This window comes from Musca vetustissima, unplaced genomic scaffold (assembly GCF_032173495.1).
Source record: "Musca vetustissima isolate MV318-11 ecotype Yass unplaced genomic scaffold, APGP_CSIRO_Mvet_v1 utg2072, whole genome shotgun sequence".
Taxonomy (NCBI): domain Eukaryota; kingdom Metazoa; phylum Arthropoda; class Insecta; order Diptera; family Muscidae; genus Musca; species Musca vetustissima.
Window position 1 is genome coordinate 431,658 of NW_026886532.1, and position 24,280 is coordinate 455,937.

At 33.8% G+C, this 24,280-nt stretch overlaps 3 protein-coding genes across 3 annotated transcripts; 1 reads left to right on the forward strand and 2 right to left on the reverse strand.

Annotated features, from left to right (window-relative positions):
• Positions 1–246: 246 nt before the first annotated feature.
• Positions 247–15,821, forward strand: LOC133334014 (protein strawberry notch; the record flags this gene model as incomplete). Its single annotated transcript, XM_061542315.1, has 13 exons — positions 247–370; positions 7,915–8,082; positions 8,214–8,561; positions 9,713–9,903; positions 9,972–10,074; positions 10,140–10,525; positions 10,593–10,999; positions 11,058–11,211; positions 11,319–11,599; positions 12,046–13,703; positions 13,770–13,908; positions 14,039–14,411; positions 15,587–15,821. Coding segments are annotated over 13 exons (4,566 nt in total), but the record flags the coding sequence as incomplete, so codon positions are not given.
• A 2,501-nt stretch (positions 15,822–18,322) lies between these two features.
• On the reverse strand, positions 18,323–19,360 carry LOC133334016 (2-methoxy-6-polyprenyl-1,4-benzoquinol methylase, mitochondrial). The gene is made up of 3 exons (XM_061542316.1): positions 19,180–19,360; positions 18,695–19,113; positions 18,323–18,625 (listed from the first exon to the last, which is right to left on the reverse strand). Exons 1-3 carry the CDS (start codon positions 19,358–19,360, stop codon positions 18,323–18,325), a joined length of 903 nt encoding a protein of 300 aa, XP_061398300.1.
• Positions 19,361–19,870: 510 nt separating this feature from the next.
• LOC133334017 (zinc finger protein 420-like) lies at positions 19,871–23,707 on the reverse strand. The gene is made up of 5 exons (XM_061542317.1): positions 22,740–23,707; positions 22,383–22,673; positions 22,247–22,324; positions 20,292–21,149; positions 19,871–20,225 (listed from the first exon to the last, which is right to left on the reverse strand). The coding sequence occupies exons 1-5, from the start codon at positions 23,705–23,707 to the stop codon at positions 19,871–19,873; spliced, it is 2,550 nt and encodes an 849-aa protein (XP_061398301.1).
• Positions 23,708–24,280: the final 573 nt, after the last annotated feature.

A 24,280-nucleotide genomic window follows, 5' to 3' on the forward strand; every position in this document is an offset into this window, starting at 1 on the left:
TTTATTTTATCACACAAATGAAAATTTAAAGAACTCAACAATGTACCCAATGAAAACGTCAAGCGTTTAACGTCAATTAAGTAGCAATTGTGATATATTTTCAACGACAATTTTAATTTATATCAATTAAATTGCATATTTTTTTAGAAAAATATACAATTATTTTTTTATATATTTATTAGTTAATTTTTTTATTTATTTGTTTATTCATATATTTATTTATTGAAAATCCCTAATAAATTATTTTTTCTCTCCTCCTTTCAGACTTCAACAGAACGTTCATTCGATTTTGATGTCGATGATGCCATCGACGAAGATTCCGGTTCAGATTTTGATGAAGATGAGGATCCAGATAAAATAGAAGTGCCGGGTAAGTTATGAAGAAATATAATGGAAATGAATTGAATTTATGGTGACATTTAAAATGGAAATTAAATAAATAATAAACAAAATATAAAAATAAATAATTAAATATACAAATACATGAATATATTGACGAGAAATTAGGAGAATAAAAAAATACTATTAAAAAATTGGAAAAATATTTGTAAAAAAAATTTCGGGGAGTTAAAAAAATCATCGGCCTCCCAGGAACTTAATTTTTTTAAATAATAATAATAAATAAATTGGTATCTTGTCAAAATGTTATTCCAACTTGTGTATGTAGTGGTTGGTATTGGAGCTTCCGAAGACCAAATCATGGAAATGTTATTTTCTATTCCAGTGGTCTCCTCTTGCCTAACCAAACTTTGACAAAACTTTTTCATAAAAATTGGCAATAAAATATTTGGGCATTAACATTTGGAGACAAAACACACACACATAAATATTTTTTAAAATGTTTGAAAACTGTTATTTCGAATTTGTAAGATGGGAAATGTTGTTGTGGTGGTTTTGACAAAGTTGGTGGCTATTTGGTTAGATTCTAACCCTTTTGTTTTGAAGGGGAGGGGTTTTTTTAGCTACGTTTTTGTAGGGTATGGGTTATATTTTTTAATATTTCGACCCTTTTTAATTTGTGATGATGAATGAAGATTGGGTGAGAGCTAGGTGGGTGATGTTGAGACAGAAAAATTAAAATTTTTCGGTATATTAAAAAATTGTAAAACAAGAGTTAGTTTGGTAGAGGAGAGTGGTATTAACAAAATGGAAAATTGTCTATATTTTGAAAGAAAAAATTAAATAAAAATTTAAATTGTGAATTTAGAAAAGTTCACATTTTTTTTCAAGTTCTCAAGAATTTTTTAAAAACATTTTTTTCAAATTCTCTTTTTCAATTTTAAAATGTCAATAAAAAAACTTAGAGCTTAGCTCTTTTTTAGGAAATTTTTAATTTAGCATAGCTGAATTTTTTATGTTTCATTGTTTTTTTTTTAATTTTTATGAATTTTTTTCATTAAAATTATGAAATTTTAATGATTTTCTATCCATTCTCTTATCTCTTTAAAATGCTCTATCATAACTCCCCTCTTTCCCCTTTTTTATTCATTGATTGTTTACATTTCTCCTCCATTGATCTGTGATTAAAGTTCTGCCTCTGTTTCTCATTTCCGTGCATCATTGCAATGATGACATAAAAAGCGCTCAACACAAAGATGGCGTAGAGCGTTAAACGTTTTGTGACATATACACACTATTGTGATTGAATTGCATGATAACTGTTCTGCTTTGTCAAGCTCTCTCACAAGAGTTTTGTGACATATACACACTATTGTGATTGAATTGCATGATAACTGTTCTGCTTTGTCAAGCTCTCTCACAAGACTCTCCTCGTTTAATGAATGTAATAAATGATGACTTAAAGAACTCAACAACACAATGGAGGCGTTGGGCGTCTGTCGTTCGATTGATATTGCATTGTGATAGGAGAAAGAGGGGATTATTGGTTTATTCAAGGCTTTCTATGACTCTTTGGATTTATTTTATCACACAAATGAAAATTAAAAAAACACCACAATGAACCCAATAAAAACGTCAAGCGTTTATCGTCAATTGTGTAATATTTTTTATATTTTCAAAGAAAATTTTAAATAATCTCAATTAAATTGCATCCTCTGACCTGACCTGACCATTTTCATTATCTACCTCTACTCGTAGGTCCTTCTCCACCATCTACCATCCTCCTCTCTATATATAGACCCATTAATTATGTTAAGGATGTGCCTACTCGTAGATGACATACGCGATAGATTGTGTGTTAAACACACATGTATCAATTTCATGTCCTTTCTGACACATACACTTACATATTTACATACATGTATGCAAGAGGATGGTATCTCCTATTGGAGATCCAATTTTATATAGACGTCATTTCATTTAGCCTCATATATATGTACATGTGGATGTGTGTATGAAAATATATTCTATGTGTGTGTGCTTAAATCCGTATTAATTACATTAGCATAAATTATGACATTATTGACAAAATTAGCCATGACACTTGTAAGGAGCTTGGAAGGATATAATTTCTAGCAATTTCAACAAAAAAAAATATTTTCTAGGATTTTAAAAAAATATTTATTTACAAATCCACGTCTTGTTAGGATTGCGAGAAAATATTTAAAAAAAAAATCCACATCTTTTTGAAAGTTTGAAAATATATTTTTAAAAATCCCTTGCCTTTCCACGACTTTTCAGGAATTTAAAGAAAATGTTTTTTAAGGGACCTCCCTACTATACCTTGCACATCATAAAAGTACCGTCATATTCACTGTGTGTTATCTTAGACATCCTGTCACAATTCTCTCGATGTTCTCTAAATGTAAAAATTCGAAGACCATTGAAATTTCTGTATAACATCCTTTGAAGTCGTCCTTTGTTTGTGTTGTGTACCCACCCCTCCACCTCTTATGTGTAGGGCCTGCCTTATGTTTTGGTAAATAAATAGAAGATATGTAAATATGCTGTGTATGTGTGTGTATCCTTGCCTTTAACATGACTACACGCTTACATAATTATGATAATTTCGCGTTTTATATGTTCGGCGATGTCTAACATCACTAACCACCAACCCACCCCCAACCTCTACATCCTTTTCCTTAGACTAAGACAAAATTTGAACCCCGCAAAATCAGCAGCCAGCAGCTCGATGCCTGAGCGTTATAATTTCTTTAACTAATTTCTTTGTAGACTACTTCTTCTTCTAAGGAGCGTGGAGGTCGGAAATAGGGGGTCACGGAATGTGAATAGTAAATCAGCATTGCGCTCTTATCTTTGGCGTAATTCTTAAGGGGCGTTGTTTTAAAGTTTTATACTATTTGGTAGTTTCATCGAATCGAGCTTAGCAGTATCAGCAGCCACGTTTTAGAAGAGCTTAAGCTAGTTGCCTGCCTGCCTTGCCTGTCATCTTCTCTACAATTCTCCATAGATATCCGCATAATTAGTTTGAGCGGGGCAAACTTCTTCGTATAGAAGTTTTACGATTAGTTCCTTTCTTCAGTAGTGGCATCTTGATTGAGTATAGGCGGGTAGTAGGCGGGTGTTGGGGCCGAGGATTGTCATTTCGTCCAGCAGCAACAACAGCTGCCGATTGAAAATTTGTGTAGCTATAGTTAAATAAATAATTAAAAGTTTTATGTACAAATTTTATACAAACATACATACATACCATTAGGTATATAGGGATTTGGTGGAAATAATTGAAACTATATATCAGTTGCCTGCAAAATTAGTTTTCCAAGGATTTGCAGATTTCTGCATGTTCCAAAAAAGGCGAGGACTTTTAATAAAATATTTTATTTGAGTTTCTATAATGTACTGAACATTTCATTTTTTCCTATTTATCTGCTAGCAGGGCGTTAAATTTCCCGTTTTTTTTTTTTTTTCTAAAAAATAGAAAATTTATTATTATTTTTTAAAACTACAATAACATATTACCCTGTCAGTCCTTCTCCTTCACTTTCTCTTTTAATATGACAAGTTAACCACTTTCCTTTTCAAAAATTTTGTTAGCAAATCTCCTTAAAATCGTTTAATTAAAATTTCAATAATTAGTCACACACAAGCCTACCTTATCCTTCAATTCACCACCTACCACCACCTGAATCTGCTTGAGACCAGCCAACCAGCCATCTTTCTTCCCAACTCCTCATTATCAATGTCATCAGCAACAAATTTCTTTACTAATTTTATTAAATATCCTTTTTGCTCCCTCCTCCTTGCCATTCCCGCTTTCAATTTGCCGTTTAGGACAAAAAAGGGTTTCGATTTTCTTAAGGAAGGATTTTGTTCTTTTAAGACCAATAAGGCGATGATTGTCTTGAATGGAAGGTTGCTGTGTCGAGAGGATGTGCTGTATATTTCCTTTAAAGACAATATTGAAAATACTTTGGCGTTATCTTTTGTAAAAGGGTTTTTTTATGGGAAATAGGGCTGAAGAATAATTGAAAAATAATTAATAGAAATTTGTAAGGGGTCTTTCAAACTTTCGTTGTTGTAGCAGTTTATATGAATATATTATTCCTGTTTAAATTCAATCTGGTTCTGTCTCCAAATTAAGAAATGTAACTACTTCCACTTAATTCTAATTTTTATTTCTAAAGAATGCCTTTTTCACTTTCATTCGAGGTTTTTGGGGAACAATATTTTCTAAAATTATTTTAGTTGTTACTTAAAAATATCTATTTGTTTAATTTAGCATATAAAAACCTGCTCTCTTAGCCATATCAGCAATTTTTTTAAATATTTTTTTCAGGCCTCTGCTAATTTAAATCGTATCATCATTTTGGAATGAATTCCATTTTTTTCTCTTTTTTGAATTGACCAATTTATGGCTCATATTGAAACGTGCTTCCCCATTTGTTGTTTCCCCTTCTCCTTGCATGCCCAACGACCACGTTAGACATAAGCACGCCGTTTCTTGCTTTACTAATGATAAGCAAAAGCAAACACGTTTTTTGTTTCTTCTTCATTTTCAATCCATTCACTTTCAATCGTATGCTCATCACATTGTGACGTTTTGTTGGCTTTGTCCATATTATTTACCTAAAATAAATAATGATTTACAATCGCAGTGACAGATAGTAGGTTGATTGATATTGAATACTATTTAACTACCTTTTGGGGTTCTGAGGGGAGGGTACATACATAAATATTTGTCTACAAACAATCATAAATAACATTGATTATGCATTTTTGACTGCTAACCACGTGTTTTACAAGAAAAAAATTCATTTGAAGATAAAGATTTTTTTCCATTTATTTCCATTTGCCGGTCACCTCCTCCTCCACCACCTTCCTCTTCCTTCTTCATTTTTTTCATTAGGTTATGCTTCTATGTAAATATTTTTATCTCCATGCTGAACTAAAATATAGAACAATTTCTATTAGTGGTTAATTTTTTTGCTCTTAAGTATATATAAAAATCCGTCTTTACATATTTACTTAAGAACATACAAAATCAACAACAACCCCTTGAGTTTTTGCTGATAAATGAATTGCGGTTGTTTCTTCAACGTCATTGAAAAATCCATTCAGACACACACGCACACGGGAAAATCAACCAAGCAACAATCAACCATTGACTACCGCAACAACCTCCAAAAATATGTTGGTGGTAAAAAGAGAGGCGCGGGGGGATGTCAAAATATTTAAAAAAGCAAAAAAAAATCAAAACAAAACTTGTTGGATGACCACGTGCGTGCCACCGCTTTCTTGCTTTTTTCTTCTTCATCATTTTTTTGCCTAAAGAATGCTGAAAATACACGAAAAAAATCAAACCATTAATAAATCCCCACTTGTTTGTTGTATTTTTTTCTACTTACTCTCTTTGATAAACAAATCCAAGCAAAAACAATCCCGCCATACACATTATAATAGGGAGAGAGAGGGAGCGAAAAAATGCCACTGTATTTTTTCCATTTCTCGTGCTCTCTCTCAGCATTTTTTTCCTATGTTAATGATTTGCAGGTTGTTTTTTTGCGGCATTTCTTTTGTTGTTGTTATTTTACACATTTTCTTTGCCACTTTTTTGTATATATTCTCTCACGTGTTTTTCTTTCCTTTGTAAAATATAACCAACCAAAAAAAAGTGGTTTTCCTTGGTGTGCTTGCTGGCTGTCACATATATTTGTTGTTGCCTGCCGCCCCCCATCATTGACTTTGGCGTCAATGTTAGGTTTTTTTCTGCTTTTGCTCTTCTTGTTGTTGTTATTCTTTATTCTGTCACATATATTTGTTGTTGCCTGCCGCCCCCATCTTTGACTTTGGCGCCAATGTTAGGTTTTTTTCTGCTTTTGCACTTCTTGTTGTTATTGTTCTTTTTTTTTTTGTATTACAATGTCTAGGTGGTTCTTCTTTTTGGTATTTACACATATTTTTGGTATTTATTTGCTTTTTATTTCCTTAATTAACATTTTTAATAAAGACGTGGCTTGAGGCGGTGGTATGTTCATTTTGGCGGTATATTAAGCTTCACTTAATGTTTGACATTGCTGCCGTTGTCAAATCAATGTGGGCTTTGGTGTTATCACACTACTGTGAATGACATTGCCGTTAAACAGCTGTTTAAAGCGGTCTTTTTGTATGGAAATAAATAAAAATGGGAATTTTTTATTTTTTATAAATAAAATTAATAAAAAAGTATTGAAATGGAATAATGAAAATATTGCAGTCTTATACGATCTGTTTTAGCGATATATTAAGCTTCTCTTAACGTTTGATTTACATTGCCGCCGTTGTCAAATCAATGTGGGCGCTTTAGTGTCATCACACTATTGTGAATGATATTGCCGTAGAAGAATTGTTTAAACTGATCTTTTTATATGGAAATGAATAAATAATTTTTTGTTTTTTTATAAATAAAATAATCAAAAAAGGATTAAAATGGAATATTAAAAATATTTGTAAGCTTTTTACAATTTATATTGGCGTTATATCAAGCTTCTCTTAACGTTTGATTGACATTACCGCCGTTATCAAATCAATGTGGACTTTAGTGTCATTGCACTATTGTGAATGATATTGCCGTAGAAAAGCCGTTTAAAGCGGTCTTTTTGTCTGGAAATGGATTAAAATGGACAAATTTTTGATTTTTTATAAATAAAATAAAGAAATAGAATTATTTAGAATTAATATTATAAATATTGCAGTCTTATACGATTGATTGCCATGACAAGCTTCTCTTTACGGTGGGTTGCCATTTCCGCGCCAAATTAGTGAGGGATTTAGTGTCATTGCACTATTGTGAATGATATTGCCGTAGAGGAGTTGTTTAAACTGGTCTTTTTTATATGGAAATGACAAAAATGGCCAAATTTTTGATTTTTAATAATAAAATAAAGAAATAGAATTATTTTGAATTAATATTAAAAATATTGCAGGTTTATACGATTTATTTTGGCGATATATTAAGCTTCTCTTTACGTTTGATTGCCATGGCCGAGTCAAATCCAATGCGGGCTTTTGTGTCATCACACTATTGTGAATGATATTGTCGTAGAAGAGTTGTTTAAACTGATCTTTTGATATAAAAATGAACAAAAATGGAAATATTGTTGATTTTTTATAAATAAAATAAGCAAAAAAGGATTAAACTGGGACATTTAAAATTTTATTGCCGTTTACAATTTAATTTGGCGATATATTAAGCTTCTCTTTACGTTTGATTGCCATGGCCGAAAATTTTGAATTTTCCTTAATAAAATAAATAAATACAACGATTTAAATGTAATATTAATATTATTGCAGGTCTTTTTTTTTTGTGAAAAAATATATTTTTAAGAGAGAAAAAATATAGAAAAAAATTCTTTATAAAGCAGAGATAGATAATGGGATTAAGTAGTTTTAAAAAGGCCTTCAAATATTTTTTAAATTGAAAAATCATCAACGATCGTGAGAATGTATATTGTATTTTATATTTTTATATAAAATTTTTATTAATTTATTAATTTTTATTCTTTTCTTATTTAACAGGTGGCGGTAAAGATTTAATCACAGCTGTTACCTATGCCAAAAAGAGTACAATTAAAAAACAAGGCACAGTTAATAATAATTCATTGTTAATATCAAATCAAACGGGAGCTGGATCGACGACAGCATTTAATCGCAGCATAATGCCCAAAAAGACACAAAGTCCGGCTGGTAAGGATTTTAACACTAAGAAATATATATATTTTTATATAGATTACTAATCATAATTTCCATAAAAAACTTTAATCTATTTAACCAAAAAACATGCTTCCGAATGGAATTTTTTTGAAAAAAAAAAATAGTTGGCATGCCTGCCCCAGGTGGTTCAAATGCCAGCCAGAATAATGAATCACTGTTTGGTGCTGGTGGTGGTGGTGCCGGCAGCAGCATGCCCACCTTAAATACCTCACAATTAATGGGTATGGCTGCCCTGGCAGCGGCCATGTTTAATGCCACAAGTGAAACCAACCCAGGTTCAAATCAAAATAATAACAACTTAAGCACTGCAACTGGTGGCCTAAGTGTTTTGGCTGGCCTACAGGCAGCCACAACCTCTGCGGCCTCAAGACAAATTCCATCCACAAATTCTGTTAGTTATCAAGCCAATCAAGCAGCGGGCCTTAATAAAGCCGCCTCTTTATTGGCCCAGAGTAAGTGTAGTATAATGTTGGTAACCATAGAGATTTTTTCTGATGCTGCAGATTCTCTTGATTTTTTTGAAATTGAAAAATTTTTGTTATGGAATTTTAAGTTTTTTGTGTTATTTAGAAATAATCCCCCCTCCTCTATTTTTTTTTTGTTAGATGATTTTCTTAGTTGTTCTTTAGTTTTCCACGGAAAAATCTATTTTTGGGTGATATAATTTTTGGCATTTGTTCATATTTTTATTTTATTTATGTTTGTCGTATTCCTTCTTTCGAATCCGTCCAAAACAATGATCATTTGTCAAAATCAATTTTTCAAAAATTCATCAACAGAGATGGGGTTTTGAAAACAAATGGTCGTAGACGTATAATACTTGGTTGTATGATATGAACTATTTAGATTTTATTTATTTTTTCCTGTCTCTATTTTTTTAATTAATTTAATTTTTTAATTAATTTAATTTTTTTAATTAATTTAATTTTTTTAATTAATTTAATTTTTTTAATTAATAAATTCTTGGCGGTTCATTTTTGCGGTATATTAAGCTTCACTTAACGTTTGATTGACATTGCCGCCGTGTCAAATCAATCAGGGCTTTGGTGTTATCACACAACTGTGAATGACATTGCCGTTACAGCTGTTTAAACAGAATTTTTTATGTAGAAATTAATTAAAATCGGAAATTTTTTGATTTTTTATAAATAAAATTAATAAAAAAATGGATTGTGATAGAATAAAATTAATGTTTTAATTTATAATTATTATTTTTTTTTATTTTTAATTTTTTTTTTTAATTTTCTGTTTTGACGGTATTCCAAGCTTCTCTTAACGTTTGATTGACATTCCCGCCGTGTTGTTAAATCAATGTGGGCTTTGGTGTTATCACATTACTGTGAATGACATTGCCGTTAAACAGCTGTTTAAACTGACCTTTTTTTATAGGGAAATTAATAAAAATGGGGCTATTTTTAATTTTTTATAAATAAAATAAATGAAAAAGGATTGAGATGGAATTAAATTAATGTTTTAATTTAAAATTATTTTTTTTTTAAATTTATTTTTAATTTGTAAAATTTTTATAATTATTTGTTTTTTCAAATTCCTTTTTTGATTTCTTCTAATGTTCTTTGTTTGTCTTATCCTTCTTCCCCTTTAGTGACCATGGGCTTGGGAAGTTTACAACCTGCCCCCACACCTGCTGCCAGTACAGGCCTATCGCCACAATCCAAAATGAATAATAATATGGTGTTGGAAAAAATTAAGGCCTTGGTGGCAGCTAATCCACAATTTTTGACCAGTGGTATACCCAATCATGTGCTGCAGCAGTTACTGATGCAGCCCATGAAGGTAGGTGGTAGCTTACAGGTTATAAAATGATCTTGGATTTAAATTTTTATTTTTTTTTGCATTTCCAGCAAGTCACACCTGCCCCAGTTATGGCCCAACCTGAAGAAGATGAGGCTGACTATGAAGAAATGGGTGTGGCCGAAACCTATGCGGAATATTGGCCAGCAAAGTGTAAGGATTTTTATTGATTTTTTTTTTTTGAAAATTATTCTAATTTTGATGTTTTTCTTTTTTAGTAAAACTGGGTAAAAAACATCCCGATCCGGTGGTTGAAACTGCCTCGCTGTCCTCTGTGGAACCCTGTGATGTTTATTATAAATTATCCATACCCCTGGATACCATACAAAGTGGCCAGCTGAGTGCATTGCAATTGGAGTCCATAACCTATGCCTCACAGGCCCATGATCATCTCTTGCCCGATGGTAGTCGTGCCGGTTTTCTAATTGGTGATGGTGCTGGTGTGGGTAAGGGTCGCACCATTGCCGGCATCATTTATGAAAACTATATGAAGGGTCGGAAAAAGGCCCTGTGGATTTCCGTCTCCAATGATTTGAAATATGATGCGGAGAGAGATCTCAGTGATATTGGGGCCACCAAAATTGAGGTCTATGCTTTGAATAAGGTAAGGCGAATTTATATTAAATTCCGTTCTTTATTCTTATTGAAATTGGTATTTTTTGTTTCCCCAGTTCAAATATGCCAAAATCAATTCGGAAATAAATAACAATGTGAAAAAGGGTGTCATCTTCAGTACGTATTCCGCTCTGATTGGTGAATCGAATAACAAGACTGGTAAATATAAATCAAGACTTAAACAATTGCTGCAGTGGTGTGGTGAAGATTTCGATGGCCTGATCATTTTTGATGAATGTCACAAGGCGAAAAATCTATGTCCCGTGGGTTCGGGTAAACCCACAAAGACCGGTCAAACGGTATTGGAATTACAAAATAAATTACCAAAAGCCCGTGTGGTATATGCCTCGGCTACTGGTGCCTCGGAACCCAAGAATATGGCCTATATGGTGCGTTTGGGTTTGTGGGGTCAGGGTACAGCATTTCCAACATTCAATGATTTCATTGCCGCTGTGGAGAAGAGGTATGAGAGGGAATTTAAATTAAAAAATGTTTGAGGTTATAATTTTCTTTTTTTGCAGAGGTGTCGGTGCCATGGAAATCGTGGCCATGGACATGAAGCTGCGTGGCATGTACATTGCCCGCCAACTAAGTTTCCATGGGGTCACGTTTAAAATTGAAGAAGTGCCCCTGTCCAAAGAGTTTAGACGGATCTATGATGAATCGGTTAGATTGGTAAGGACTTCTACTCTCTCTTTTTACGGGAATTTTAAGAGATTCTCCCTCTCTTTCCCTATTTTTTATGAGATTTTAATTTATTCTCTCATTCTCCCCCTCATTAGTGGGTTGAGGCCATGCAAAAATTCATTGAAGCCGCCGAATTAATTGATGCCGAGAGCCGCATGAAAAAGACGATGTGGGGTCAATTTTGGTCAGCCCATCAGCGTTTCTTTAAATATCTCTGTATTGCCGCCAAAGTTAATCACGTGGTACACATTGCCCGCGAGGCAATTAAATATGGTAAATGTGTGGTCATAGGTCTACAATCCACGGGTGAGGCCCGCACCTTGGAACAATTGGAAAGGGAGGATGGTGAATTAACGGATTTTGTATCCACCGCCAAGTAAGTACATTTTAGAAAAAAAAATTAAATATATTTCAATACTTATTTTTTAACATTTTAAAATTAAAAAAAAATGAAGTCTTCAAAAAAAAATATTTGATATTTTTCAAAAATTATTTGAACATTTTCAAATATTATTTGAAACATTTCGAAAAAAATTTAAATTTTTCGTTTTATGTTTATTTTGGCGGCCTATCAAGCTTCTCTTAACGTTTGATGGACATTGCCGCCGTGACAATCAATGTGGGCTTTGGTGTTATCATACCACTGTGAATGACATTGCCTTAAAACAGCTGTTTAAACTAACCTTTTTTATATTGAAATGAATGAAAATTGGAAATTTTTTTTATCTTTTTTTGAAAATTTGTTTTCAAAAATTTTGAAAAAAAATTAATTTTTTTGATTTTTTTTTTAAATCAAAATCAATTATTTCTTATTTTTTCCAGGGGCGTTTTCCAATCTCTAGTCGAAAAACATTTCCCTGCACCCGATCGCAATCGCATAAATCGCATTTTGGGTCTCTCCGACGCGGATACCAGCCGATCTAATATTCAATCGATTATTGCCAAAGTCAAGGCAGCCAATCGGCATCGCAACGATGCCTCATCATCGGCGGCAAACAAACGTAAATCATCCCGGCCAGACCTGGTGGGTAATAGTAAAAAATCTCGCCAGGATTCATGGGATAAAGATGACTCGGACTCGGATGACGACAACGACGATGATGACGATTCCGATAAAGACTCCAATAAAGATTCCGATAAAGATGAAAATGATTCGGATATGAAAAATTCCGATTCTGAAGATTCCGATACTGGGAATCATAGTGATAGTTATGATTCGGAATCAGATTTTAATCCCTTTGGAGCAAGTGGTTCGGATTCGGATACAGATCCATGGTTGGCGCGTGCCAAAAAGAAGAAAAAGAAGGTTAAGGCCAAGGAGAAGGAGAAATCATCAGCATCTAAGGCCTCCTCCACGTCCAGCACAATAGCTTCTTTGACCACCCAGAGTAGTAGCTTTTCCTCAACGCTCAGCAATAGCTTTAACATCTCACCACCCAACAAGAAGAAGACACCTGTTTCGACGCAGGACAAAATTCAGGATCTACTGCAAAAGAAACAGGAACTGAAGGGCACTGTGACACCCATTGGCGTGCATGGTGTTAAATTGAATTATGGCCCACCACCCAAAGATGCCATTGAAAAGGCCTGCTCGATGAAAGAGGAGCTGCTAAGGAAAATAGAACTGCTGGGAGAACGTCTGCCACCCAATACCCTGGATCAATTGATTGATGAGCTGGGTGGACCGGATAATGTGGCCGAAATGACTGGCCGCAAGGGCCGTGTTGTCCAGTCCGATGATGGTTCCATACAATATGAATCCCGATCCGAATCCGATGTCCCGCTAGAAACCTTGAACATAACCGAAAAGCAACGTTTCATGGATGGCACCAAAGATGTGGCCATTATCTCCGAGGCTGCCTCCAGTGGTATTTCATTGCAAAGTGATCGCAGGGTACGCAATCAAAGGCGGCGTGTACACATCACCTTGGAACTGCCCTGGTCAGCTGATCGTGCCATCCAGCAATTTGGTCGTACTCACCGTTCGAATCAGGTCAATGCCCCGGAATATATTTTCCTTATCTCTGATTTGGCTGGTGAGCGACGTTTCGCTTCGACCGTGGCCAAACGTTTGGAATCGCTGGGCGCCCTGACGCATGGTGATCGTCGTGCCACCGAGACACGTGATCTCTCCCAGTTCAATATAGATAATAAATATGGCCGAACGGCCCTTGAAACTGTGATGAAAGCCATAATGGGCTATGAACAGCCTTTGGTGCCACCACCCACCGATTATCAGGGGGAATTCTTTAAGGACATTGCCAAGGCTCTGGTGGGTGTGGGCATTATTGTGCAGAGTGAGACGACACCGGGTCTGCTGAGTCTCGACAAGGACTACAATAATATTTCGAAATTTCTGAATCGAATATTGGGTATGCCTGTGGATTTGCAGAATCGCCTCTTTAAATATTTCACCGATACCCTAACGGCCATCATAAATCAGGCAAGGAAGAATGGTCGCTTTGATTTGGGTATTTTGGGTAGGTTTAGAACTCTTCAAAAAATCTATTTCAAAAATTCTAAAAAAATCTTCCTTTTATTTGCAGATTTGGGTGCTGCAGGTGAGAATGTGACCCGTGTCAAATTGATCCGCTTCATACGCAAACATGCCACCGGCAAGGCTCCCGCAGAACTGCACACAGTGCGTGTGGAAAGAGGCATGATTTGGCAGGAGGCCATTGAGAAGTGAGTAACGTATAGAGAAATTCCCAAAATGGAATTCCCAAAGGAGGGCCAACGACACCCGCCCTCTTTTGTATCCCCTTTCAAATTTGGAACCTCATAATAATTTATTGTCTCTCTCTTTCCCATTTAGATATGCCGATCTAATTGGCGAACACGAAGGCTTCTATCTGTCGCATCAGGTACGCAATAACAAACGTACCGCCATCCTGGCCGTTGAATTGGAAAATCAACCGCAAAGCAACCTGCAAAGCAGCAAGAAAAAAGATCCAGCCGGCGGTAAATCGTCGAGTAAAAAAGATATTATGTTCCAAATCTATCGTCCCAATACGGGCCTGCAGGTACGCCACGAATCGTTGGCCGAAATCGAAAAGAAATACAAAAAGGTCACAATGTCCGAGGCGGAGAAACATTGGACCGAACAGTATGATGCTTCGGTAAATACCTGTTCGCATGCCTATTGGAATGGCAATTGCAGGAATGTTAGCATGGGTTCGGAGTGTGAGGTGAGTTTAAAATAGTCTCCAAAGGCAGTTTTTTTTCTATAGGAAAAAATCTGCAAGGACATTTTTTCGATAGAAAATATTGCCAAAGAATATTTTTGGAAGCAAAAAAGTCTCCAAAGTCATTCTTTTTAAAGGAAAAAGTCTCCAAAGTCATTTTTTCCAAAAAGAAAGTCTTCAAAGACATTTATTCTAAAGAAAAAAGTCTCCAAAGACAATTTTTCTGAAGAAAAAGTCTCCAACGTAATTTTTCCTAAAGGAAAAAAGTCTTCAAAGGCAATTCCCAAAGAAAAAAGTCTCCAAAGTTATTTTTTCTAAAGGAAAAAAGTCTCCAAAGGAATTTTTAAAATGAAAAAAGTCTCCAAAGGTATTTTTCCTAAAGAAAAACGTCTCCTATGACATATTTTCGAAAAAAAATGTCTCCAAAGGCATTTTTCCTGAAGGAAAAATGTCTCCAAAGACAAATTAATATGAAAAAAGTCTCCAAAGGTATTTTTCCTAAAGAAAAACGTCTCCTATGACATATTTTCGAAAAAATGTCTCCAAAGTCATTTTTTCTGAAGGAAAAAAATCTTCAAAGGAATTTTTCCTAAAGGAAAAAGTCTCCAAAGTCATTTTTTCTAAAGGAAAAAATCTCCAAACTAACCTTTATAATGAAAAAAGTCTCCAAAGGCATTTTTCCTAAAGAAAAACATCTGCAATGACATATTTTCGAATGAAAAAGTCTCCAAAGGCATTTTGTCTAAAGAAAAATTGTCTTCGAAGATTTATTTTCTAAAGAAAAAAGTCTCCAATGGATTTTTTCTAAAAGAAAATGTCGGCAAAGTACTTTTTTCGAAAGGAAAAAGTCTCCAAAGTATTTTTTTCTAAAGGAAAATAGTCCCCCAAGGGGTTTTCTTAAGAAAAAGTCTCCAATGATACTTTTCTAAAAAAGTCTCCAAAACCTTTTTTCCAAAGGCGTTTTTTTTAAGAAAAACAGTCCCCGAATGTTTTTTCCCCCAAAGAAAAAAGTCTCCAAAGGCAGTTTTTTTGAAAGGAAAAAGTCTCCAAAGACAGTTTTCCAAATAAAAAAGGTTTTATAACACAATTTTATTATTTAATTATTTTATCAAAAACAAATTCTCAAATTTCATCTTTTTCGTAATTAATTCTGATTTTTTCTCTTTCCTCTATTCCAGGTTGGTTTACGCCAACGTTTATATAATGTTTTGGCCGGTTCCGTGCTGTCAGTGTGGGCTCGGGTCGAACAAATTCTCGCAATGCGCAATGCCAACAATAAAATGCAAGTTATTCGCATGAAGACCACAGAGGGTGAGAAAATCGTCGGAACCCTTATACCGAAGTCATGTCATGAGCTATTGATACAAGATCTGAAATCCGATGCGGATCGTGTTGAAGAAGTGAACTTCTAAACAAAATACGACACACAAACAAACAAAGCCAAAAGTCTAGCGACTTTTTTTGTTTGGACACACAATGGGTTAATAATATACAATTTGAAGTTGTATAAGAGATGAAAAAACAAAATATGGAACCGAAAAAATGTTGAATTGTTACCCATTATTATAATTATAACAGCAAAAAACAAACCAAAACGACGCTTAATTTATGGACTTTAATTTTTCGTTTAAGTTTTTCTTTCCTATCTCCCCCGCTTCTTTTTAATTTTTTTTTTATAAAAATGTTTTGCTATTATTTTTATGAAGAAAAAAAAAAAACAATAAATTTATCCACAAAAAAAGAAAAAGAACTATTAAAAAAACTTATATATATGACTTTTATAATTATACCTATACATATAATTAATTATAATTAATATTTAATTATAATACTTAATTATAAATATAAAAAAACTCATTACAAAACACAAAAAAAAAATCAGAAATGAAAAAAATCACTCACACACAAAAAGAATGATATTCAAAATACAAAAAAAAACTAAATGAATATTTGAAAAATTAACTTAAAAAAATCACAACAACATTGTTTATAAAAACAAATACAACAACATATATTGCAAATGTTTGGTCAAATAAAATTATTTTTTAGAACTTTTTTTTGAGATGTAATTGAAATTTTTCTAGAGAAAAAGGTCTCCAAAGGCAGCTTTTCTAAAGGAAAAAAGTCTCCAAAGACATTTTTTCGAAAGAAAAAGTCTCCAATGGATTTTTTCCAAAAGAAAAAATCGCCAATGTCTAAAGGAAAAAAGTCTCCAAAGTATTTTTTCTAAAGAAATAAAGGTTTCTACAGAAAAAAGTCTCCAAAGGCATTCTTCTACAGAAAATAAGTCTCCAATAGACTTTTTTCTAACGAAAAACAGTCTCCAAAGGAATTTTTTCGAAAGAAAAAAGTCTCCAAAGGCGTCGTTTGAAGCGAAAAAGTCTTTAATAGCTTTTTTCTAAAGAAAAACAGTCTCCAAAGGCATTTTTCTGAATAGAAAAGTTTCCTAAGGTTTTTTTTCGAAAGACAAAATTACCTTTTTTTCTAAAAAAAAAATTCTCCAAATCCATTTCTTTCGAAAAAATGTCAAAGGCTTACGACTTCCATAAAACACGGTCTCCAATGACCTTTTTTCTAAAGAAAATTACATATTTTCGAAGAATAAAATTCTCCAAAGGCACATTTGTAAAGAAAAAATTCTCCAAAACAGTGTCCAATGCCATGTCCAAAGGAAAAAAAGAGTCTCCAAAACCATTTTTCATAAAAAAACACTTCAAAGGTTTCTGATTTTTTAGTGGAAAATATTCTCCAAAGGCATTTTTCTAAAGAAAAAAATCTCCAAAAAATCAAAAAAAAAAAAGTTCTAAAAAATTCTTTTACAAAATTATTTCCAATAATAATTAAAACAAAAAAACCAAACCATTTAATAATGATAATGAATGAATTTTTTATTTCAATAATTTATATACAAACATTTCGTTATCGTTTCCAAGTTTTATAAAAACACACACACAACAACAACCATAAGAATAACTATTTGTTTTTTCACACACAATTTTTCTTATTTCTTTATTTTAATGATTATTGTAATGTGAATTCAAAACATTTCAAATTTTGTTTATTTATTTTTAAATAAGATTATTTTCTTTATAAAAAAACACACACACCTACATACATATATTTTTAAGTACTTTATTATTTTCTGGTAGTCTGTACTATGTAGTTTTGTAGAAAATTTCGCAAAGAAATTAAAAAAAAGCAAAAAAAATCACAACAAGAAAAACAAATATTTTATGTTTAATGTAAATGTACATTAATTTAATATAACAAAACAAACAAAAAAACACAAATGAATATTGAAATAATAAAAACAGAAAATTTAGAAAAAATATAACGGTTTTTTATTAAAAAAAAACAACATAATCTAACATTTTTATTAAGGTCAAAATATGTTTTGTTAAAACAATTTTATACAGATGGTAATTTTTATACACAAAAATCCAAAATTTTGTATAAAATTTTTCAATTTTTTTTATAAAAACTCCAAATTTTTTTCTTTAAAAAAGTTCCAATTTTTTTCTATAAAAAAATTCCAATTTTTTTCTTTAAAAAAATTCCAATTTTTTTTTTCTATAAAAAAATTCCAATTTTTTTTTTCTATAAAAAAATTCCAATTTTTTTCTATAAAAAATACCATTTTTTCTATAAAAAATTCCAAGTTATTTCTATAAAAAAATTCCAATTTTTTTAAAAAAAATTCTTTTCTATTTTCTAGTTTTTTTATAAAAAATTCTATTTTTTTTTTAAAAAAATTCCAATTTTTTTCTATAAAAAAAGTTTTTCCTTAAAAAATCAATTTGTTTAAAAAATCCCAATTAAAAAAATCCAATTTTATTTTAATTTTTTTTCTATATAAAGAATTTTCCCCATAATTTATTCTTACATATCTAGTGTTCGTCTTCGAATTATCGTCGTTACAATTTAAAACCCGAATGTATACTAACAACGCCGAATGTCAAATTCTCATAACGCACCATACTAAAACCGGCATCCACGATCATTTGTTTGAAATCCTCCTGCTTGGGAAATTTGCGTATACTTTCCACCAAATATTGATAGGGTTGCCATTGGCCAGCCAATATTTGGCCCATGGGAGGGATGACATTAAACGAATATTGATCGTAAAGCCATTGCAGTGTATTGCTGTTTAAATGGCTAAATTCCAGGCACATAAAACGACCACCTGGCTTCAGGACACGATAGGCTTCACTGAGGACCTAAGAAAAACAAAAAAAATTACATTATATATTTGGGACTATTGGAAAATCTACTGCCCATCCTCTTACCTTATCAATGTGTGTACAATTTCGAATACCAAATGCAATTGTATAGGAATTATATGAATTATCGGCAAATGGCAATTCCTCAGCATTGGCACATTTCCATTCAATGGTCATATTTGCCAATTTCTCTTCGGTAAGTCCTAATTTTTTGGCCCGCTCCTCGCCGACATTTAACATATGTTGATTTATATCCGATACGGTGACATGACTTTTTAAACCCTTTGGATTTGCTTGATTTTGTAAATATTTAATAAAACGAAATGAAATGTCACCGGTGCCACCGGCCATATCCAGATGGCAGGTACCATGCTGTGGACCCAAACGTTCAATAAACATATCTTTCCAGACACGATGTATGCCCATGGACATGGCATCGTTCATAATGTCATAGGATTTGGCAACATCTTCAAAGACTTTGTGGACTATCGGAAAGAAAAAAATATTGAATTATCCTGACATGTGTGGTCTAAATGAAATATTCCACCTACCCTTTTCCACCTTTTCACTTTCCTTGACGGTTTGAAAACCAAAATGTGTTGTGCCCTCTTCACCCGTTGTTGTGCCAGAATTTGTTGTGGCCTGTGATGTTTGCCATCTTACAGAGGCCCTTTGGAATCTACGTGGACCTTGTCTTAACTGGGCCAAACAAAGGTTGCGTGTTATATTCATTGTTTTAAATTAAATGAAATAATAAATTAAAATTAATTAATGCGTTGTGTAAGACAGACAACCCAAAACAACTCAACGTTTATGGGGACAGCTGATTTCTAACAAGAGGCGTTCTATATGTTTTGAGTTAATTCACAATAACCATCAGCTGAACCTAATGAACCGACCAAATTAAAAAACGTTCCACACTAGTTGCCAACCAGCCACAACAAATGTCGTAAAGTTAAAACGAATGAACCAACCAAATTGAAAATCGTTCCTCAACGTTTGCGAAACAGTTGATTTCTAATGACTATCTTTGATGGGAGAAGGGATGAGGATGCAACAACTCAAAAGGCCTCTAAAAGCGGGCCAACCGATGTTTTCAAGTAGAAGGGGAAGGCCACGAATTGATGGAAAGAACAAGTGGAAGACAACATCTCGGAAAATGGTCCTTTTCAATTTCCTCTAATTCGATTTTTTATGTTTTATATTTCAAATATTTTATCTTATTTAGTATTTTATTTCATCTTATAATAACTTAATAATATTCGACATTTGTTGTTGTAGATTTTCCTCACAAGTATCTACATTAATTTCTATATCTACTCGTGGCTCCAGCTGAATTTCTCCTCCTCCCTCCTCCACCTCCTGCTGTCTTAATTTCTTATAATGCTCATCCCATAAATGTTGCTGTAATTCAGCATGATATTTATATGCCATGGGACATTCGCTGCACCTGTATGTCTTCTCACCGATATGCGTTCTCAAATGTTTGTTAAGATCTCCCGACTGGGCATAGGCCCGGTCACAGTATTGACACTTGTAGGGTTTCTCGCCGGTGTGGGTTCGATAGTGTCTACGCAACTGATCGGCGTTGACAAAACTTAAAATAAAACAATATTTTGAAAAATTTCGAATATTTGAATTATACTTTTCCCCCACAACTTACCATCGATCACACTGATCACATGCATGTGGCTTGATGCCTTCATGTTTGGCTTTGTGTGCCTTCAGCGTGGACGCCCGCGTATAGCGTAAACCACAAATATCACAAACATGATCTTTGCTATTCGTATGTGTCTGGACATGTTTGTGCAGATCTACACGACACTTAAAACGACCCGGGCACTGTTTGCAGGCATATTTCTTTTCACCCTTATGTCGCTCCATGTGTTGTTGCAAACTGCTCAGCGAGCTCAAATTTTTACCACATTTACTGCACGTGAACTGTTCCGCAACACTGTGTACACTCATCATATGCTCCCGAAGTTCGGTTTTATTAGAGGTCATCTGTTGGCATATGAGACACACGAAATTCTTGATGCCACGATGTCGATTCAAATGTTCCTGCAGTTGAGCCTTCAAAATAAACGTCTTTTCACATTGATCACATTTATACCGTTCCCTATCGGGGTGGTCTTTGGTAATGTGCCGGGATAGCGCTGCTGAGGTCAGAAAGTGACGATTACATGTTTCGCAGGGATAATAGGCCACATACTTTTTGCTGCTCGATTCAGGAACTTTTCGCACATGTACTTGCCAGTGATGTACGCCTAGGGACGATCTGGTCTCAAAACGTCTGGTACAATTGGGACATTGAAAACCATTGTTTGCTTTTTGACTGTCATGTTTTAGCATGTGACTTTTCAGTTGATGAGCAAATAAATAACGATTTTTACATTGGGTACATTCAAAGGGTCTATCGGGGGAATGCAGCGGCTTGTGACGTTCTAAACGAAACAAACTTCCGAGATTTCGTCCGCAAATTTCACATGGGTACTGACGTCTTATGTAGGATGGTCGGGGTCTGAAAGAAAAAAAAAAAATAAATTAGAGATGAGAGAATTAAAATTATAAAATTTCAGCCAATTCGGTTGGAAAGCGAATCCTTAAATATCGGAATATTTGAGGTTATGTTGTATGGGGGCTATACCAAAAAATTAATAGATTTTTATAAGATTTTGTAGAGAGATTCCCTAACCCTTGAGAACCCTAAATAACAAATTACAATCAAATCGATTGAAAAATGTGGCTAAAATGACGAAATTCGGCAGATCGGTTTATGGGGGCTGTACCAAAATTGGACCCATTTTGACTATTTTTGGTAGGTAGGTGTTCTATCCCATGTAAATCCTAAATATCAAATAACCAATTCGGTTGGAAAATATGCCTAAAATCCTTAAAGATCCTGAAATTTGAGGTAATGTTGTATGGGGGCTACATCCAAAGTTGGCCAAATATTGATTATTTTTGTTGGGAAGGTTGTCTACACCATGAGAACACAAAATATCAAATTGCAGACAATTTGGTTGGAAAATGTGCCCAAAATCCTTGAAGATCCACAAATTTAAGGTTATGTTGTATGGGGACTATACCCAAAGCTAGACCAATATTGATCATTTTTGGTAGGTAGGTTGCCTACCCCATGTAAACTTTAAATATCAAGTTACAACAAATTCGATTGGTAAATGTGGCCAAAATACCGAAAATCGGAAAACGGTTATATGGAGACAATACCAAAAGGTGAACCCATACCGACTAATTTTGGTAGATAGGTTGTGTTCCTCATGAGAACCCAAAGTATCAAATTACAGCCAATTCGATTGGAAAACCAGCCCATAATCCTTGAAGATCCGAAAATTTGAGGTTATGTTGAATGGAGGCTATACTCAAAGTTTGACCAATATTGACTATTTTTGGCAGGTAGGTTGTCAAGCACATGCGAATCCTAAATATCAAATTACAGACAATTTGATTGGAAATAATGCATAAAATCCCTAAAAACAAAAAAATAGGAGGGTATCGTTGTATGGACGCTAAACAGGATATAGCAGGGAAGCTTTTTGCATTCTAAAAACTGCAAAGATCATAGTCAGAACATAGACAAATCATGGTCTAATATACTTCTCAATTTTTCCTGGGCCAGTAATAACAAAATCTTCATCATTGGTGGCATCCTTTCCATCGTCATCATCATCATCCCTGGAAAAAAGATTTACGTTAACATGATTATATTCATTTTTACAATACTCAAACTTACTCATCTTGCGAATCTGATTCTCCTTTATTGTTTATCATTTCCATGGCCTTGGGTTTTTCGACTTCTTCCACCTTGGTGTCCTGTGTGTTATGCTGAGTAAAAATATGATGACGATATCGTTCGACGGTCTCAAAACGATATTTACAAATGTTACAGGCAAATGCATGATTCGGATCGTGAAACAACAAGAAATGTCTTTTTAAATTAAATTTACTGAAAAATCGTTTTTTGCATGACGGACAGGGAAATGTTCCGCTGGCATTATTACGCCTTCCTCTTTTAATGAGTAATCTGTGAAAAGGGAATTAAAAAGGAAATTTTCGATTTATTTTCATTTCGAAATTAAACTGAACTTACTTGTTTCTATTATATGTGGTCCCTTGGGGGTCTACGCTTTTAATTTCTTCATTGGTTTTTATTTCCTTCGTCCCTTGAGGTCCTTCTTCACTTTCGAACTCTTCATTTTCAATTTCGTTTTTGATAATCAATTCGCCTTCCGTTACAGTCGCCATGTTGGTGGTGGAGGTGGCGCTGGCCTGTGGTATTGCTGAATGTTTCTTCGAGTGCAGGACAAGCGATGATTTTTCCCAAAAAATTTGTAGGCAATCGGGACATTGAAAATGACCTTTGTTGGCCGTATGAAACAATAACATGTGGCGGCGTTGTGCCCTCTCTGAATCAAACCTGTATGTACACAAACGACAGGAAAATGGTGCCGTCGGATCATGTAACTTGTTATGTCGTTTTAAACTAGGTGCACTACTAAATGTACGCAAGCATATCGGGCAGATATGAACACGTTTGCTGGATGTTCTTTGAATACTGGCCATAGGCAGCAGCTCATCTTGCTTCTGAGTTGTAGTAAAATTTCCTTCATTACTGTCCAGCCAATTAATATCGAATTTTATATTTAACTCTTCCATGGGCATTACAGAATCTTGGTTATTATACACATCCTCCTCCTGCTTCTCCTCCTCTTCTTCTTCGTCATCCAAATCCTGTTTTATTATGACATTTTTTCCATCTATAATGGATTCTATGAGCACTCTATCCTCCGGTTTAAGCGATGCCAGTAATTTTCGATGTGATTCGATACACAACTGGTGGAAACGATGACAGTAAAGTAGCATATCATAACAATCCTGACAGATTTGTTGACATTGCTGAAGAATTTCGTTTTTAATTTTCAATTGTGGCAATATTGTATCTAACATGTCTAAAATCTTGGAGTTCTCTTCTTCAATATAGTGGTCGAGTGGAAGATATAACTGGCTGTCATTCTCACGGAGACATGTACGACATTTTTGGACATCGGGCGGAGGCATTTTGGTTTGGTGAATGGGTTTTGGTTGAAAAGGTTTTAATTTTGTTTTTGGTATATGAAGATTGCAGCGAAGCTGAAAGGAAAAAAATTCTAAGTATTCACGATGACGTTCTTATAAATTATTTAAACATATTAAATCTTACATTAAATATTCCCTTCTCCTATCCCATGAATTCCAATTCTCAATTCGTGTCTGGATTCGATCGACACTTCTTCCTGTATCAGCCTTTAACACAACGCACCGGCCAAATTTAAAAACGTTCCACATAAATAAACTGAAAGAAGTAGATTAAACAATGAAATGCCGAAGTATATACGATGGCCCTCTCATAATTATTATTCTTTCAAAATATTAAAATTTGCCTTAAATAATCTCTACACCTGTCCAATGAATTCGAATTCGTAAGTGGAGTCAATCAAAACGTACTGTGTCAGCCTTTAACTCAACGAACCGGCCAAATTTGAAAACGTTCCACATGATATATGATTTAATTGTTTTTAATCAGCTGATTGGCATTTTGTTATGTCTCTTTTATTATGCTTCACATGCATTCGTAAACATTATATGTCTCCT

Bases quoted from the DNA above. Each gene is read 5' to 3' on its own strand.
- LOC133334017 (XM_061542317.1), bottom strand. From the start codon at position 23,707: ATGCCTCCGCCCGATGTCCAAAAATGTCGTACATGTCTCCGTGAGAAT. The intron at 22,325-22,382 runs GTAAGTTTGAGT...TCTTTTTTCCAG, and splicing joins GAATCAGATTCGCAAGATGA to GGATGATGATGATGACGATG. The intron at 20,226-20,291 runs GTAAGTTGTGGG...TTTTATTTTAAG, and splicing joins TGTGATCAGTGTGATCGATG to TTTTGTCAACGCCGATCAGT.
- LOC133334016 (XM_061542316.1), bottom strand. From the start codon at position 19,360: ATGAATATAACACGCAACCTTTGTTTGGCCCAGTTAAGACAAGGTCCA. The intron at 19,114-19,179 runs GTAGGTGGAATA...TCTTTCCGATAG, and splicing joins AAGTGAAAAGGTGGAAAAGG to TCCACAAAGTCTTTGAAGAT. The intron at 18,626-18,694 runs GTAAGAGGATGG...TGTTTTTCTTAG, and splicing joins ATTGTACACACATTGATAAG to GTCCTCAGTGAAGCCTATCG.